Below are 19,006 nucleotides of genomic sequence, written 5' to 3'. Positions count from 1 at the left end.
ATTTGTTAGTACATTAAAAATATTATTAATAGGAAATAAAAATGTTACCTGAATGAAGTTTATATGGTCTTGGTTTTTATCTAGCCACTGAATATGATATAGGACTTCTTCAACAGTAAGAGGTCTGATAATAGATTTAGACTCAAGCATCTCTTTCTTTTTGGCCATGATTAACTAAAACCATAAAATTTAAGAAAAGGGATGAGCCAAACTGCTGTTCTCAGAATGTTTAAGGCAGATAGGTCTTTGTACTATTTCCTATTCTTGATCATTTGACATTTTTCTTCTTCCATGAACATTTCCAGCCTCTCCTTATATCATGATTCTATCTTTCTGTATCATTATTTTTATTTCTTTCCAACTTTTATTTTAGGTTCAGATGACACGTGCAGATTTGTTACATGGGTAAATTGCATGTCATGGGGGTTTTGTTTACAGATTATTTTGTTACCCTAGTGATAAGTATAGTACCTGTTAGGTAGTTTTCCCTATGATCATTATTGTGAAGTCACAGATAAGCTTCTCTTAAAGTAAACCATTTTACTGAAGTATAGCAGATGTGAAAAAAAGTGTAAAAGTCGTAAATGTTCACTCAAAGAATATTACAAAGTAAAAACATCTGTGTAACCAACACCTAGATTAATAAAACATTTGCTTCACCCTAGAATCCTCCTTTATGTTCTCCTCTAATCATTACTTCTATCCAAAGATAACCTCTATACTTCTATCATCGTTGTTTAGCTTTCTCTGGGGTTTTCGGCTTTATTGACATGAAATGAAAGAATGTACTTGTGTCTGATTTCATTTGCTCAACATTATGTTTCTGAGATTCATCTATGGCGCTGCAGAAAGCAAAAATTTATTCACTTTATTTTCATTGTTGTATAGTATTAGGTTGTATGGATACCACAGCTTTATTTATCTACTGTTGATTGACATTTAGATTGCTTCAGTTGGGGTTTCTATGAGTAACGCTGCTACGAATATAGTGTACAGGTGTACATATTTCTGTTAAGTTTATGGTTATCTAATCTGATTGCTGGATCATAAAGTATGCATATGTTCAATTTTAATAGGTACTGCCAAATATTTTTTCAAAGCACTTACATCAATTTACACTTCTACTCTAATGTTCCAGTTGTTCCACACTGTTGTCTACACTTGGTATTGTCAGTTTAAAAAAAAATGGTATGCTGGTGGTTGTGTATTGGTATTTCATTTGGGTTTTAATTTGCATCAAGCTTACGACAATGATATTTAGCACCTTTTCTTATGTGTATTAGCCATTTAAATAGCTTCCACTGCACAGTGCACTTTCAAATCTTTTGCCCATTAAAAAATGAACTTTCTGTTTTGTTCTTATTGATTTGTATATTCTGGATATGAGTTCTTCATTGGAAATATTTGTCTTGCAAGTATCCTCTACCTTTTTGTGGACTGTCTTTTAGCTCTCTTAATTTTTTAATGAAGAAAAATTCTTAATTTTAATGTTATTTAAATCCAATTTGGTATTCTATTTAAGAAATCTTTGCCTATGCCAATATCATGAAAATTCTCTTATGTTACCTTCTAGAAGTTTATTGTTTTACCTTTAACAGTTATGTATATAATTTATCTGGAATTGATTTTTTGTGTATGGTATAAGACAAAGGTTCAGATTTATGAATTTAATGGTATAAGAACTCTAGACAGAAAAAAAAACAATTAAAACAAAATTAAAACCTAATTAAGTGAAGATATATCATGTGAGTAGATCAAGTCAATATCACAAAGTTATCAATTCTCTCTAGATTGATATACAAGATTAATGGAATCTCAATGGAAATTTCAGTAGGCCAACTTAGTAGAAATTTCCAAGTTGCCTTTAAAATTTACTTGAAAATGCAAAATGTCAAAACCAGTCAAAATAGTCTTGAAGAAAATAACAAAGCTGGAAGACACACACAATCATATGTGAAAACTTAACAAGTTTCAGTAATCAAGACAATATGATTTGGTTTAATGATAGTTAAATAATACAGTGGAACAGAAAAAGAGTCCAGAAACTTATCCACACCTACATAGTCGCTTAAATAATGACAAAGGCACAGTGCAATGCAGTAGGATGGTCTTTTTCATAAATTATGCTGGATCCATTGATTATTCATACAGAAAAAATGCTAACTTCAACCTAGCATTGTTATATAAGGCATTCTAAATGACATTGCTTCTGTTCATTGTTTCTATTTTCTGCAAAGTTTATCTTGCAGAATAATCAGGTATACTGACTCTGCTTTCTAAGCTCAAAAGGCTACACACATCTCTTTCTATTTTGGGCTTTTTATAGTGTTATGTTTAAGAGCCTGGGTTCTGGGATCAGAATGCCTGGATTAAAATAACGTCTCCATACTTACTAGCTATCTGACCTTGGTGCAAGTTATTTAATCTCTCTGTGCTTCTGTTTTTTCTCTCAACAACAATAGTATCCACATCATAGGTTGCTGTGAGAATCAAGTGGGTAAAGATTTATTTTAATCCTTCACTATTCTCCCTTCTGTTATTTTACCATGAACTTGTGTAAGTTTTTATCTGGTGTTTATGTTTCTTCTTCAGTGGAGATACTGCTTTTCACAGGTCTTCTCACCATGGTCAAATGAAATTACAGACTGGACCATTACTCTGTATAATAAGCGTTAAACTAAAAATAACCTTCATTGAATGTGGTGAGTTCATTGAATGTGGTGAGTTTGTTTCAATTTGTACAAGGCACACAGGCTTTGTGTGTTAATGATGTAACCAACAGAAGATCAAGCAAGACTGTGTCTTCAGGATTCTATTCTGGTTGCTTTCAAAAAAACTTGTGGCAACCGGAGGACTTGAGAAACCAGTCAGAATTTTTTTTAAAAATTACTTTACTAATTATATAAGTCATATATAAGAACACTTTCAAGTAAAAGTTTCAAGCACGATGAAAATATAAATAAAATAAATAGCTAAGGCTCCCTTCATTTTCCTTCTTTCCTTCTCATTTCTTCTTCCACGTGGGGCAATATGAAAAGTTTTGTATATATTTGTCTAGATTTGTTAAATGTATTACATAGATATATGTATCTACAGAAATTTTTAAAAATCTAAAATGACCATCTTATATATATATAATCTTATAATTTTACAGGCTATTTTTTCCTACTAATAGTGTATCTTGGTGAATTTTTTGTATCAGTATGTATAGATATTTAAAATTCTTGTTTATTTACATATAATGTTATTTATGTTTACATATATGTTTCCATATCTATTTACATGTTTATTTACATTACATGTAAGCATATACTTACATACATGTTGCACTTGCATGGCTATACCACACTTGCATGGTCATACTACAGTTTATATAACCATCTCCAACTTGATGGACATATAGACTGTTTATAATATATGTTTGAACGCATATATTTGCTTATTCTTGAATAACTGTAGATTCCTACAGGTGTAATTACTGGTTCAAAGGTATGCATTTTTAAAGTTTTAATTTTCTTTTATTATTATACTTTAAGTTCTAGGTTACATGTGCACAATGTGCAGTTTTGTTACATAGGTATACATGTGCCACGCTGGTTTGCTGCACCCATTAACTTATCATTTACATTAGGTATATCTCCTAATGCTATCCCTCCCCCAGTCCCCCACCCCACGACAGGCCCTGGTGTGTGATGTTCCTTGCCCTGTGTCCAAGTGATCTCATTGTTCAATTCCCACCTATGAGTGAGAACAAGCGGTGTTAGGTTTTCTGTCCTTGTGATAGTTTGCTGAGAATGATGGTTTCCAGCTTCATCCATATCCCTGCAAAGGACACGAACATCCTTTTTTATGGCTGCATAGTATTCCATGGTGTATATGTGCCATATTTTCTTAATCCAGTCTATCACTGATGGAAATGTGGGTTGGTTCCAAGTCTTTGCTATTGTGAATAGTGCTGCAATACACATACGTGTGCATGTGTCTTTATAGTAGCATAATTTATACTCCTTTGGGTATATACCCAGTAATGGGATTGCTGGGTCAAATGATATTTCTAATTCTAGATCCCTAAGGAATCACCACACTGTCTTCCACAATGGTTGAGCTAGTTTACACTTCCACCAACAGTGTAAAAGTGTTGCTGTTTCTCCACATCCTCTCTAGCATCTGTTGTTTCCTGACTTTTTAATTATGGTCATTGTAACTGGTGTGAGATGGTATCTCATTGTGGTTTTGATTTGCATTTCTCTGATGACCAGTGATGATGAGCATTTTTTCATGTATCTGTTGCCTGCATAAATGTCTTCTTTTGAGAAGTGTCTGTTCATATCCTTTGCCCACTTTTTGATGGGGTTCTTTGTTTTTTCTTGTATAAATTTGTTTGAGTTCTTTGTAGATTCTGGAGATTAGCCCTTTGTCAGATGGGTAGATTGCAAAAATTTTCTTCCATTCTGTAGGTTGCTTGTTCACTCTGATGGTAGTTTCTTTTGCTGTGCAGAAGCTCTTTAGTTTAATTAGATCTCATCTGTCTATTTTGGCTTTTGTTGCCATTGCTTTTGGTGTTTTAGTCATGAAGTCCTCGCCCATGCCTATGTCCCGAATGGTATTGCCTAGGTTTTCTTCTAAGGTTTGTATGGTTTTAGGTCTAACATTTAAGTCTTTAAGCCATCTTGAATTAATTTTTGTATAAGGTGTAAGGAAGGGATCCAGTTTCAGCTTTCTACGTATGGCTAGCCAGTTTTCCCAAAACCATTTATTAAATAGGGAATCCTTTCTCCATTTCTTGTTTTTGTCAGATTTGTCAAAGATCAGATGGTTGTACATGTGTAGTGTTATTTCTGAGGCCTCCGTTCTGTTCCATTGGTCTATCTCTCTGTTTTGGTACCAGTACCATGCTGTTTTGGTTATTATAGCCTTGCGGTATAGTTTGAAGTCAGGTAGAGTGATGCCTCCAGCTTTGTTATTTTGGCTTAGGATTGTCTTAGCAATGCGGGCTCTTTTTTAGTTCCATATGGACTTTACAGTAGTTTTTTCCAATTCTGTGAAGAAACTCATTGGCAGCTTGATGGGGATGGCATTGAATCTATTAATTACCTTGGGCAGTGTGGCCATTTTCATGATATTGATTCGTTCTATCCATGAGCATGCAATGTTCTTCCATTTGTTTATGTCATCTTTTATTTCGTTGAGCAGTGGTTTGTAGTTCTCCTTGAAGAGGTCCTTCACATCCCTTGTAAGTTGGATTCCTAAATATTTTATTCTCTTTGTAGCAATTGTGAATGGGAGTTCTCCCATGATTTGGCTCTCTGTTTGTCTGTTATTGGTGCATAGGAATTCTTGTGATTTTTGCACATTGATTTTGTATCCTGAGACTTTGCTGAAGTTGCTTATCAGCTTAAGGAGATTTTGGGCTGAGACGATGGGGTTTTCTAAATATACAATCATGTCATCTGCAAACAGGGACAATTTGACTTCCTCTTTTCCCAATCGAATACCCTCTATTTCTTTTTCTTGCCTGATTGCCCTGGCCAGAACTTCCAACACTATGTTGAATAGCAGTGCTAAGAGAGGGCATCCTGTCTTGTGCCAGTTTTCAAAGGGAATGCTTCCAGTTTTTGCCCATTCAGTATGATATTGGCTGTGGGTTTGTCATAAATAGCTCTTATTATTTTGAGATACATTCCATCAATACCTAGTTTATTGAGAGTTTTTAGCATGAAGGGCCATTGAATTTTTTAAATTGCCCTCCAGAATGGTTGTGCTGACTTACATTTTAGTCTACCATATTTATGTCTATTTTCTCATAACCTAATTAGCATTGAACAATAACAGGTTTTGCCCATCACTGTTGATTTAATTGGCAAAAAAGTTGGTATCTTTAGTTTCTATTTCTCTAGTTTCTATTTACTAAAGAAAATACTTCTATTCTTTGATTATTAGGGATGTCAAATATCTTTTCAAACATTAATTGTAAATTTTGTTTATATATCTGTGAAATACTTTTTCATATCCTTTTTTCACTTTCTCCAGGATTTTTTGCCCTTTTAAAATTGATTTCTATAAACTTTTTAGGAATTATTGCTATCAGTACTTTGTGTGTAATACGTGTTACAAATGTTATTTTCCATGCTTTGCTTTTAACCTCATTTTAATAAATTTCAATATATGAAGTTTTAAATTTTATGCAGTAATTTTTACTTTTTTAAAACTTATATATATACACATATATATGGCTTTGTAAGTGGGTTAGAAAAGCTTTTCTCACATCAAGAATATAGATATATTTTGTATTTCATTATAACATTTGTATAGTTGACTTTGTATCCTACAACTTTACTAAATTCAATTATTAGTTCTAACAAATTTTTGATGGTTTTCTCTATAAGAGATCATGTCATCAGAAAATGGAGACAGTTTCACTTCTTTCTTTCCTATGAGGATGCTTTTTATTTCTTCTCATACCTAATTGCCATGGTTAGGACTTTCAGTACTATGTTGAAAACAAATGGGGAGAGTGGACTTTTTTTTCCTCTTTCTGATCTTTCAACTTTTCCTCATTGAGGATAATGTGAGCAATGGCTTTATCATATTTGGCCTTTTGTGTTGAGATACATTCTCTCTATGCCTAATCTATTTTATCATGATAGGATGCTTAATTTTGTCAAATGCCTTTTCTATATCAATTGAGACAATCATATTATTTTATCCTTAATTTTGTTAATGTGGTATATCACATTTATCGATTTGTGTATGTCAAACAGTCCTTGCATCTCAGAAATAAATCCCACTTGATCAATTGTGGTGAATGATTCTTTCAATGTATTTTTGAATTCAGTTTGTTAATATTTTGTTAAGAATATTTGCATGTATGTTCATCAGAAATATTGGTCTATAATTTTCTTGCAGTGCCCTTATCTGGCTTTGATAGCAGAATAATGATAGCCTCATAAAATGGGCTTGGAAGTATTCCTTCTTTGCTTTTTTGGAGGAGTTTGGCAATTTTAACTCATTATTGCATCTGGAAGTTTTTCTTTCTTTATGGTGTGAGGTATGGATCTAATGTTATATTTTTCATATGAATTTCAAATATCTCAGAATTATTTGTTGAATAATCTATCATTTCTTCCTAATATGCAATGTCACTTAATATTATATATTAGACTACCATGTGTATTTATGTTTGCTATTGGACTCAAGTCTGTTTCCTTGAATTTTTTTATTCTGTTCTAATTTTTCACTATTTGGTTATTATGGATTTATAGCATGTCATAATATTTAGTAGAGCAAACATCCCTCTCACTGTTTTTTTCCCATTTTTTTTTACTGTGGTAAAATACACATAACATAAAAATTTATTATTTTAATTATTTTAAATGACTAAGGCTCCCTTCATTTTAGTGGTATTAAGTACATTCATACTGTTGCTTAACCGTCACCACCATCCATCTCCAGAATTCTTTTCATCTTGCACAACTGAAACTTTATACCCATTAAACAATAATTCCCCATTTCAACTTTCCCAGCCCCTGACAATACCATTCCACTATTTCTCTATCTTTTCATTCTCTGAACACCTTATATAAATGGAATCACATAGTATTTGTCTTTTTGTGACTGGCTTGTTTCAATTAGCACAAGTCATCAAGATTCATCTATACTGTAGTATGTATCAGGATTTATCTTTTTAAGGTTAAATAAAATTCCATTGTATGTATATACCACATTTTGCTCATCCATTCATCTATTAATGGACAATTGGGTGGTGTCTACCTTTTATTATGTCTCTTCTTTCTTTGTTTTTGTTTTTTTCTTTCTTTTTGGTCTGCCTGAGTTATTTCAGAAGACCTGTCTTCAAGTTCAGAAATTATTTTTTCTGCTTGGTTTAGTCTTTGCTGAAACTCTCAATTGTATTTTTTTATTTCATTGATTGAATTCCTCAGCTCTAGAATTTCTGTTTTGTTCTTTGTTAAACTTCTCACTTGAATCATGAATTGTTTTTCTGATTTGGTGTATTGTCCATCTGTATTCTCTTGTATCCTACTGTTTTCTTAACATGATTATTTTAAAATTCTTTCTGGTATTTTGCATATCTGTTACTAGAGAGTTATTGTGCTCTCCTGGAAGTATCATATTTCCTTGCTTTTTCATGTTTGATGTGTCACTACACTAATTTCTATGCATCTGGCAGAACAATTGCCTCTTTGAATTTTATGAAATAGGTTTTGTAGGGAAAGACTCATTGGCATGAGTAGGTCTTGGGGTGTTGGTTGGGTATAAGGCATTGGCTTTGGATCTAGATGGATGCAGTAGTGTAGTCTCCATGTACTTTGCTCCAACTGGAATCCATACTAGTGCATTTTGCAAGTGTTTCAGTGGCCTAAGCTATGAGAGTGTGTGGTGGTAGTGCCATGACTTTGCCAGGTATAAACTTGCCAGACAGCCTCTCAAGTTGGGGGCACATGCATGTACATGACATGCCAACTAACTTGGGGGCTGGATCACTTGTAGTTGCTCTGCCAGCCTGGGGGTGTGTTATCTACTTGCTGGCTTGGGGGCCTCTCCTGGTTGCAGGAGAGACACAGTGGTTAGGCCATTTCAACAGAGGTTTTGCCCTGAATGGGGCTGCAAGACTGTTTCTCTGGCTGGAATTACGGGTGGTGGGGGTTGGTTTTCCTTCTGTGCGGGACCAGAGCCACAGCTGATCCTAGGCCCCAGTTTCACGCAACTGCGTTTGTGGCATTCAGTCATTCATGTGGCCTTGGTGGAATGAAGAGACAGCTCCAGGGCTGGAGGGGTGCAATAGCAACTGGTCCCATGAGCAGGGTACACTCCACAAATGGCTCTGGTGTCAAGATGGTGCAATGGTGCAGCAGTTTGGCTCACAGTGGATAGATAGGGAGTGGGGGGTGCACACCTTATGATCCTAATCTGGAGCAAAGCAGCTTCATAAATTCCCAGCAGCTCCCCAAACAGTGTTCAGGTTTTGGAAAGACTGTGCAATACTTCTGTAGGGAGGACTGCAGGTGCTTGCAATGGCATTGGGGGCCGGTGGGAATCTTCTGCTGATCTTTTCCCTGAAATGGGGAGTGTTGGCCTTTTAAATCCTTTGGAAGTCACTTTAGCCAGAGTGGGAGGGATTACAATAATGTGAGGAGGTGCAACCACAATGGTTTCCACCTCTTTGCCTTTTCCTCTGATTAGAAGCAGTAATCAATCATCAGAGTACAGATGCAAGATATTTAGAGAACAGAGTCTTTTGTTGCCAATCTGGCTCTTGCAAGCTGTAAGTTGCTCCAAGGACACACGCATAGCTGCCTGCCATGGTGCTGAGGGGTGAGAAGTAGCTATTACTGTGCTAAGAGATAAATATGACAGAAATTAACCAAAATTTATCATCCAAGCCTTCCCCTGAAAGTTGCAAACCTTCATAGAATTCAGATTTCCAAAATAGTTACATCAGACAGTTTTTGCCAGTGCAATTGTTGTCTAAAAGGAGAGACAGATTTCTGAAACTTCCAACTCTGTTTTCTTCCTAGAATTCTCTCAATTCTTACTGTTTTGTTAAAAACTACTTTCTGAGCAATAAATTGTACAAGGAAAATCCTTAAGCTCCCTAACATGGTGTGAATTTTAATTAAGTTTTATTAAATTAACTGATTATTTTATGGATGATTCATGCCTTAGATATTGATTCTCTACAATATGGGTTGCAACTACTGCCTGTAGGCCTGCTCCTGCTTAATACCTGCTTTTGTAAACAGGATTTTTTTTTTTGGCGGGGGAACACAGCCATGCCTATTTATTTACATGTTGTGTGTAGTTGTTTTGGTATTACAATTGCAGATTTTAGTAGCAGTAGTAGGAACCATACAGCCCACATAATATAAAATATTTACTATGTTTTCCTTTATAGAAAATGACTGTTAATCTCTACTCTACAGAAACATGTATTCAGTTGGAAGTTTTTGGTTCTTGCCACATAGGTGTTATGTATTTTATGTTAGGTTCATAGATAAGAATTTAGAGTTTCTAATTGTAATTGTAAATATAATAATATTTTTCTAAATGTTTCCATTGGAGAATAATTTTATATATTACTCTTATTTCCGGACACTACTGAATTATTTTATTAATCCTATTGCTTTTAAGTTAATTCCTTAAGATTTTAAATTAATCAGTCAACAAATAATAGCAGTTTTCTCCTCTTTCCAAAATTTTCATCTCTCAATTTTTTTCTTTTTTTCTTGACTTGGATAAGACCTCCAGCATAGTTATTCAATGCTTGGAATGTCACTTGTCATTCTTCTTTTGTTCCTAACTTTAATAAGAATGCTCTTAATGTTTTGCTATCTAACACAAAGTTTGATACAAAATTCTAATAGATCCTATTTATCAAGTTAAGGAAGTTCCTTCTACTATTAGTCTTCTAAGATTTTTATTAACATTCTTAATGAGGGTTAAATTTTATCAAATGGTTTTTCTTCTTCATCTTTTAATATGTGAGTTGCACAGTTGTTTGGGGAGATAAAACCTACCAAGATAAAGTATATTACACATTTAATATGCTACCCAATTCAGTTCACTGCTATCATGCCAACAAATTTTGAATGTATATTTACAAGTATAACAGCTTTATGCTTTTTTTCTTATGTTATATCCAATTTTGGTGTCAAGTTTGTACTTACAGAATGAATTGGGATTCTTTCTATCCTTTATATGTCATAGTACCATTTATGTAACTTAGAAAAGAAATATAGTCAACACTAACCCTACAATTGAGTGTTCTCACAAATCATGTTTTACACGAAAAATGTTATTTCAGTGTCACAGATAATTCCCCAAACATAATAATACCCACTGTAATCTAGGATGAAGAATAGATTCATCGGACTTTTGGTTTGGCAGCAAAGCAGAGAAAGAGGTAGTCTGTTACTGTAGCAGAAATAAAAAGAGAGGCTAACCACCTGGGCTGCAGAAAGGAAACTGTCTATCGTAGGAGTTTGTCTTTAGACAATTATTTTAAGTGAGATTTTCCTGTCTTAGAAATGGCCTGTATTAGAAGTCAAATGTAACCTTGAAGGTCAAGGTCATGAATGATTACATATGAAGTAAATATATTTGCTTTGAAAATATTTTGCCTTACCTTACTAATTTGAGCACTTTCAATTTTATGAATAATTCCTTTCAAGCCGAAAGCCTTAAGAATTTCTCTAGCCATATTGAGCATAACATTAATTTCCTCCTTTGTTTTCACAGTGACAGCAATTTCTGGGTGATCATACTCTAAGTAGCCTAAAAAATAACAAACTATTTTTAGATTAAATAAGAACATTATTTTAAATGTTTTATGTGGACAATAAGCTAATGTTTCTGCTCTAAACCCATGGAATACCGTGGGAACATAGAGAAATATATCTCTTCCTGAAGGGGCCATTATGATCAATCATAATTCACTAGTAGTGCCAGAGTTCTGCTGGAAGTTTTCTTGGCAGCACTCATACTTGTGCCTAAGTCCATGGAGAAGGATGCGTAGCCTCGTTTCTAGCATTAACAGGTATACTTTTCTACCTGCACCTGCAGTGGACACTGGGAAGCTGCTTAGGCCTATATGTCTGGACTTCATGACTCATTTTCTTAATCTGTATGAATCCGAATTTTTAACTACAGATTATGTGATTAAATACGGCTTCTGATTACTTCCTTTCACTCATCTTAGGCCATTGTCCACTCAACCTGCCAGTGCATCTAGATGACTCATACATCTATGCTCTTCTGCCCATTTCATCTAGATTCCTGAAGTCTCTGAAAACTTCATCTTAGAGTCTACATTTGGGCTTTTCCTTGATCATAACCTCTTATCTGGCTTGGTAACTATCTGTCATAGAAGATCTCTCAAATGACCTCATCTCCAGGTTTGCTGTGTCCTTTTGTAGCTCACCACATGGTATACAATTTTCTTGTCCTCCTATACATGAACATTATACTGTAGGGTTGTGACTGTGCCACTCTCAAGATTTGTCCTGTGCCAGGAGCATGACTTGGCATGACTCAGAGAATAGGCTATTGCCATGTTTGGCACTGGGCCTCCCAGCAGATATAATAGGATTCTGCAGGATTATATTCTAATTTCAACTCATTTAAGACCTAAATCCTTAAATGGCAGCTTGTAGCAAGTAGAGGAAAAACGTAACTTCTTTTCTTGTGTCACTCAGGAAGGTACATGTATTTCTGGTTTGGAAAAATATGGAATTTACAAGACTATAATGGCATACATAATCATAGCATGGCAACTTGTCTAAAGAGAAATCAAAAGGCCTTCATTGTTGTATGAAGCAGAGAGAGAAAGTGTGAAGAGCTATTACATTATTTCCATCTCAACTAGAAAATAAGATTGCATTAATTGTTGAAGTTACTTCAGTATTATTAGTGAGTAAGTTTCCTCAAAGATTAGCTCGAGTTATGAAAACCATTGATTTTCTGAAGTGGTGATGATAGGAGATGGTCATGCTAAATGGGATGAGAGCTACTTACCTAGCTCTTTCGTAGCATGTTTCATATTCCTTATCACTCGCTTTAATAATATCTAAGGAACAAAAGAAATGTTATCCCCATTGGAAAAACAGACTGTTACAAAATGTCCTTACATTTGCAACTGATGGACTTTAAACCTAAGTTAATAGTTTTAAGAAAAGTATGATGAAGACGTTTTCAGGGGTTTGAATTGAATTTTGTGTTACAGCACTTTTTGCTTCAGCTACAGTGATAGAGAAGATAAGAGGTATAACCTAGCCCGATTTTGAGACATCTGAAGGCGAGTCATAATTCTGAAAAGTGCAGGCATGGTATTAATTCCTAATATAATTTGGATGTTTGTAATATGAAATGTTATAAAATTTAATTTGTCAAAAGGAGCTAAAATTTAAAATACAAACATTAGCCCAACAGAAAATTGTAGACGTAAAACTAGTAAACTGATTTTAGTCTATGTTTTATGAACATAGGTAGGTACTTCCCCATGCAGCTTTATGAGAGCCCCCAAATTTGCGATTCCAGGATGGCTTTCAATCTTAAGAGACTAGAAGTTTTGGCCAAGGTGAATCAAAGTAGAAATTAGGGATAATAAAACAATATTTTAGGGACTCAAGTCTTTTCATGTTTTCTCCTGTGTATCTCCAAATTCAATTGCTAAATATCAGTGGTTAGGAAAGGTAATAAAAAACATAAGAAAATAGTTTTAAAGTTGCAGGAGGTGAAGAGAGGAAGATACTACTTTTTGTGTTCTACCACATATTGAATGTTCAATTTCTCAATGACAAACTTTTGGGCACATAAAATATAGCATTGAAATGTTTTAAATCGTCTTGAAAAGTAAAGTAAGTATTGAATTCCATGTAGCTGACAAACTCATGGGCACATATCAGTGTTAATCTGTCTCAATCTAGAAAGTAAAAATAATATCTGGAATTTAGGCCTTAGAATTACCTTTGCTGCTTACTCACTATGGAACTTTGGGCACAATCATTTAACCTCTCTTGGCCTCCTTTTTTCTCATCTGCATAATGACAAAATCAAACTAGGTTTCCCTCTATTTTAATTATTATTTTCTTTACTTCTTTCTATTTGCTGAATCACTTGTTTTTATTTCCTTTACTGTTTAATGTGTGGAAAAGAAGGATAGAGAGAGATTAAAGAAGTTTTTGGGCATTATGAGGAAGCCCTGTTTTCTCCACCCTGCCTTCACTTCTCACCTTCCAGTACTTCCTATTTTACACGCCCATAGCCTGACAGATCTTAGAGCTCGCATTGGGAGAAAGCTAACCACTGCACATGGATTTCGTGATAGCCTCCACAAAGACAGAAAGGTGCTTTATACTAGCCTTGTAACTCGCTAATACGGTACAGGTCATTTCAGAAGGAGGCATTTGAGTAATTCACATGTAACCTAGTTTAAGTTTTTAAAGAAATTAATTAGAAAACCAGGAGTCAAAGATATCTGCATATATGAACAGAAAAAAATGATGGATGAGGGCAACTGAGGGCTGAGTGAAGTCTTTTCTTAGTTTTTAAGGTTTTCTTACCTGTTTAATCTGTTTAGAACTTGTAATCTGATCAATTATAGTCATTACGTCTGCTTCGCCTTGGACATATCCTTTTAGTATTCCATACCAAAAGGTCTTCTGTTGACTCACTCTTTTATCTATTATTTGCAGCACCTTCGGTGCTATGAGCTGAATTAAACAGGACTGCCATTAATATAAATTGCACAAATATCATTTTATGATATGTTGATTAGTTTAATCAAAATAGTTAATAATAAGAAATTATTATTTCTCAAAGATAACTACAATAACCTGCCAAGGTTCTTCGTTGTTTTTTTAGTGGCATCTTTATAACTTCATCACTATAGCTATTTCCCTATAACTAATAATTTGGGAGTACCTATGTGAAATTTATGACTTTATTCTTCACTTATTTTCCTTATAGAGAATTGGATGCTATTTTCAACTGGTTTAAATTCTTGGAAAACAATGCAATTAATCTTCTGTGCTTAGGTCATAAAATGAGTAAATTACTGCCATTTTTGCATGCTAAATCTCCTATAACACCTCCTACTAGATGGTCTGGTCAGATGAGAAACCATCACAACCATACTGCCTGTTAGACCCCAAAATTAACTTCTCTTCTCCGTGTTTCTTTGCTGAGGGTTGAAGTCTCCAGGTTATAAGCTACCATCGTGCAGTCCCCTAGCTTCTGCAGGGTTCATTGATCCCTTTGTTTTTCTATCTATGTTCCACAACCTCCATACTCTACCCTGCAACTACCTGCCACTAATCCCCAAAGGGTTTATACTCATCTTTCAAGATTCAGCTCAAGTATCATCTAATAAAGGAAGTCTTTTCTCATTCTGTGCATACTCCTGTTTTGTACTTATCCTACCATATAACATTCCAATATCTAGATTACTTGTGATTTCTCTTCTACAATAAGCTTTCCAGGGGAAGAGACAATATCTAATTCATCTTCATATTCCAAGGGCCTGTGATTTAACATAAGACCATAGTTCAGAGTTTTTTGAATATATCAACAAACTTTTCTTAGGTGGTTTATCAGTTTCTTCATCTGAACTATTTGTTAGGCTCTGTACACCTTCCTATCAGAAAGAATTAATTTATCAGTGGAATACACTAGACTTGCCTTCCTCAGGTAAATTGCACTCTAGCACTACTTATGGTCCCTTAGAATACTGAAAAAGCGGGCTACTGGTTATGTACTCTTTGACCTAGTTGATTTATGCCTCTCAGTAGCAAAAATGTTTTAAATTATTCCTTACATGTGTAAGAAAGATCTAAATGTAAAGATTCTATTAATTTTATCTCCATACGAACTATGTTTTATTTAACTGTATTTCTCACAGTGCTTATATATGTATGTATCTTGCTTGTGTATGAATAGTGAAAAAGATAGGAAAGATAGAGTATATCTACGTTCATATATATACTTATTTGTGAAGGAGTGAGTTTCATGTCATTGAAATAATCACACAGAAAATAACTACCCATAATATTTGTTATAGAAACATGTTACTAGACAATCAAAGGTTATTTTTGAAACCATATTTCTATAATACTATATGTATTTTTTTCTTGATTTGTACAAATGTAGGCTATTTTCTTTCTCCCTATAAATAGTTTGCATGGTTGTTTTGTTAACTTCCATCTTTTATTCTCCAAGTTTCTATAAAAATAAACATTACTTGGAGGTTAACTTATACTTACATTAATATAGAATTTCTCATGTGCTGTCTATTTAAAGGAAAAGTTGTGATGAGTATTTCTATACTTTCATATGCTCAACGAATTCCTAATATAATTTGGATGTTTATAATATGAAATGTTATAAAACTTAATTTGTCAAAGGGAGCTAAAATTTAAAATGTAAACATTAACCCAACAGAAAATGGTAACCATAAAACTAGTAAACTGATTTTACTCTATGTTTTATGAAACAATCAGTAGGAATTGGAAACTGCATGATTGACTGGTTCTTTACCTTGAAAATGCGTAGTATACGAATAAATTGAACAAGTTTTATAAAGACTATTATTTCAGTCACAGCAAAAATATACTTAATGGCTTCTATTTCAGTAAGTATTGCATATAATATGCCAGTTAATGTAATTGCTAACTCGAATAGGTTCCAGGTATGTGAAAAAAAGTCCTTCCTCATTGCTGCTATCTGTTGATTTAAAAGGAAATTACATTATCATGTTTGTTTCTGCTTTTACTACACCATTTTCCACAATAATTTAAACATCATGTTAGGCTTTTCTCTTATCTACTCCACATGTATGAAATAGCCTCAGGAAACCAAAATCAAACAAACAAACAAGTTCATCAAATTTATCCTGTAGTAAAGGAATACTCCTAGGACTATTTATTTAGGATTGGGTTTAAAGGACAGGTATAATGAAAACAAACAGATTTATATAACGACACTAGTAAAAAGTAGCAACAATGGAAAGGCAAATTCAGACAAAAATATAGTATGCCAGGGTTTTTAAATTTAAAACAAATTGCCCTAAATGCCATAAAAATCCTGGGGGTTGTGTCCATTTTTTATTATTTTATAATTTATATACAAAATGATGATCTTGAGTAGTCAAGAAAAATTAGTTTACGTTTGTTGTGATACATGTGGGCAAAGTTTTTATTAAAGTAGTTCAAGATTTAAAAATGTATTTATTAAAAGATTATGCTCTCTTCACTAAATTTACTTGTGTAATTTCATTCTGGGATAACGCAGATAAAGTTATTTTTAATTTCTCAAAAAAATTCCTAAGAAGATCTAAGTAGAAGTAAATATTTTGTCAGAATTACCTTAGCAATTCCACCAACCCTTTTCTTTATCTCAGTGAATATATTTGCAGAGCTAACATAAGGTTTCATCAACACATAAACATTGAGATAAATACATATTTTCTATGTGTATGTTTTACTCCATAATCATGTATTCCTACCTTGGAGGTAGAATAGCTTATTAGGATGATTCTAAATAGGTCCACTAATTTGACAGTCTTTCAAATCAGATAGTTGCCAGTTGAGAAATTGTTTTTGCCGTTTTTAAAAAAAGCATATTACTTTGTTTGTTTGTTTGTTTGTTTGTTTCCTATTTTCTCCTTCACACATCTAGAGATCCAGCAACGACAACTAGAATATTTCTTGATTCAGACAACATTCTTTAAGGATCCCTAAAAAGGGTGACTTTTTAGAAGCAACTCAAAAGAAAATAATAAAATGGAAGCACTTACAAATCTCCTACTGCTAGGCATAAAATCAAGTTAGAATACATAGTTCCTTCCCTTTCCCTGTGTTCCCTATATTAATTTGCAGGCATTAGTACCATAACTTAGTCTGAATTCTGGAAACAAAGATTTCATTGCCTTGAATCCACAATTGAAAAAGATTTTCTGGCAATTTTGTCCAGGGCTAGCTGAATGCCAACTGAAGATAGTTAAAGTAGGTTTCTAGTTAAATATGACATTTTTAGTAGAATACAAATATGGAAGGAGTTCATTTTATTAGTTAAAGTGAAATTTGGATTAGTTAAAGTTAATGTGAATATTTTAGATCCAGTATCTGTACCTGCATATTTTATCTCACTTAACTGTTATCTAATGATTAATTGATCTGCTAAATTTATAATACTGGAACAAATAATTTTTAAATTTTACAGAATTGTGACCAATAGTCACAACTGTGGTGTCTATAGTGGTTTAATGTAATAACATCTTTCTTCTTAAAAATAATTATTTGAGGGGGTTCATTACAAGAAGACTGAATAAGAACAGCTCTGGTCTACACTCCCAGTGTGATTGATGCAGAAGATGAGAGATTTCTGCATTTCCAACTGAGGCACCTGGTTCATCTCACTGGGACTGGTTGGACAGTGGGTGCAGCCCACAGAGGGCAAGCCAAAGCAGGGCAGGGCATTACCTCACCTGGGAAGCGCAAGGGATCAGGGGATTTCCCTTTCCTAGCCAAGGGAAGCCGTGACAGACTGTACCTGGAAAAACGGGACACTCCCACCTAAATACTGTGCTTTTCCAATGGTCTTAGCGAACGGCACACCAAGAGATTATATCCCACGCTTGGCTCGGTGGGTCCCATGCCCAGAGAATCTTGCTCACTGTTAGTGCAGCGGTCTGAGATTGACATGCGAGGCAGCAACATGGTAGGTGGAGGGGAGGGGTCCGCCTTTGCTGAGGCTTGAGTAGGTGAACAAAGCAGCCTGGGAAGCTCCAACTGGGTGGAGCCCACTGCAATTCTGCAAGGCCTGCTGACTCTGTTGACTCCACCTCTGGGGGCAGGGCATAGCTGAACAAAAGGCAGCAGAAACTTTTGCAGACTTAAATATCCCAGTCTGACAGCTCTGAAGAGAGCAGTGGTTCTCCCAGCATGGTGTTTGAGCTCTAAGAATAGACAAACTGCCTCCTCAAGTGGGTCCCATATAGCCTAACTGGGAGACACCTCCCAGTAAGGGCTGACTGACACCTCATACAAGTGGGTGCCCCTCTGGGATGAAGCTTCCAGAGGAAGGATCAGGCAGCACTATTTGCTGCTCTGCAATATTTGCTGTTCTGCAGCCTCCGCTGGTGATACCCAGGCAAACAGGGTCTGGAGTGGGCCTCCAGCAAACTCCAACAGACTTGCAGCTGAGGGACCTGACTGTTAGAAGGAAAACTAACAAACAGAAAGGAATAGTATCAACATCAACAAAAAGGACATCCACACCAAAACCCAATCTGTAGGTCACCAACATCAAAGACCAAAGGTAGATAAAACCACAGAGATGGTGAGAAACCAGAGCTGAAAGGCTGAAAATTCTAAAAACCAGAGCATCTCTTCTCCTCCAAAGGATCGCAGCTCCTTGCCAGCAATGGAACAAAGCTGGATGGAGAATGACTTTCACAAGTTGACAGAAGTAGGCTTCAGCAGGTCAGTAATAA

At 34.7% G+C, this 19,006-nt stretch overlaps 1 protein-coding gene across 1 annotated transcript in view; it reads right to left on the bottom strand.

Annotated features, from left to right (window-relative positions):
• Nucleotides 1-19,006, bottom strand: part of SLC9C1 (solute carrier family 9 member C1) — a 128,050-nt gene that overhangs the window by 28,090 nt on the left and 80,954 nt on the right. The window contains exons 12-15 of the mRNA XM_045385423.2: nt 14,079-14,228; nt 12,532-12,583; nt 11,144-11,292; nt 49-174 (exon numbers count right to left, since the gene is read on the bottom strand). Of these exons, the coding sequence (XP_045241358.2) occupies nt 49-174; nt 11,144-11,292; nt 12,532-12,583; nt 14,079-14,228 (477 nt within the window). The remainder of the gene's footprint in view (nt 1-48; nt 175-11,143; nt 11,293-12,531; nt 12,584-14,078; nt 14,229-19,006) is intronic.

Source organism: Macaca fascicularis, chromosome 2 (assembly GCF_037993035.2).
Source record: "Macaca fascicularis isolate 582-1 chromosome 2, T2T-MFA8v1.1".
Lineage (NCBI taxonomy): Eukaryota > Metazoa > Chordata > Mammalia > Primates > Cercopithecidae > Macaca > Macaca fascicularis.
This window is presented reverse-complemented; position numbering and strand designations above follow the sequence as displayed.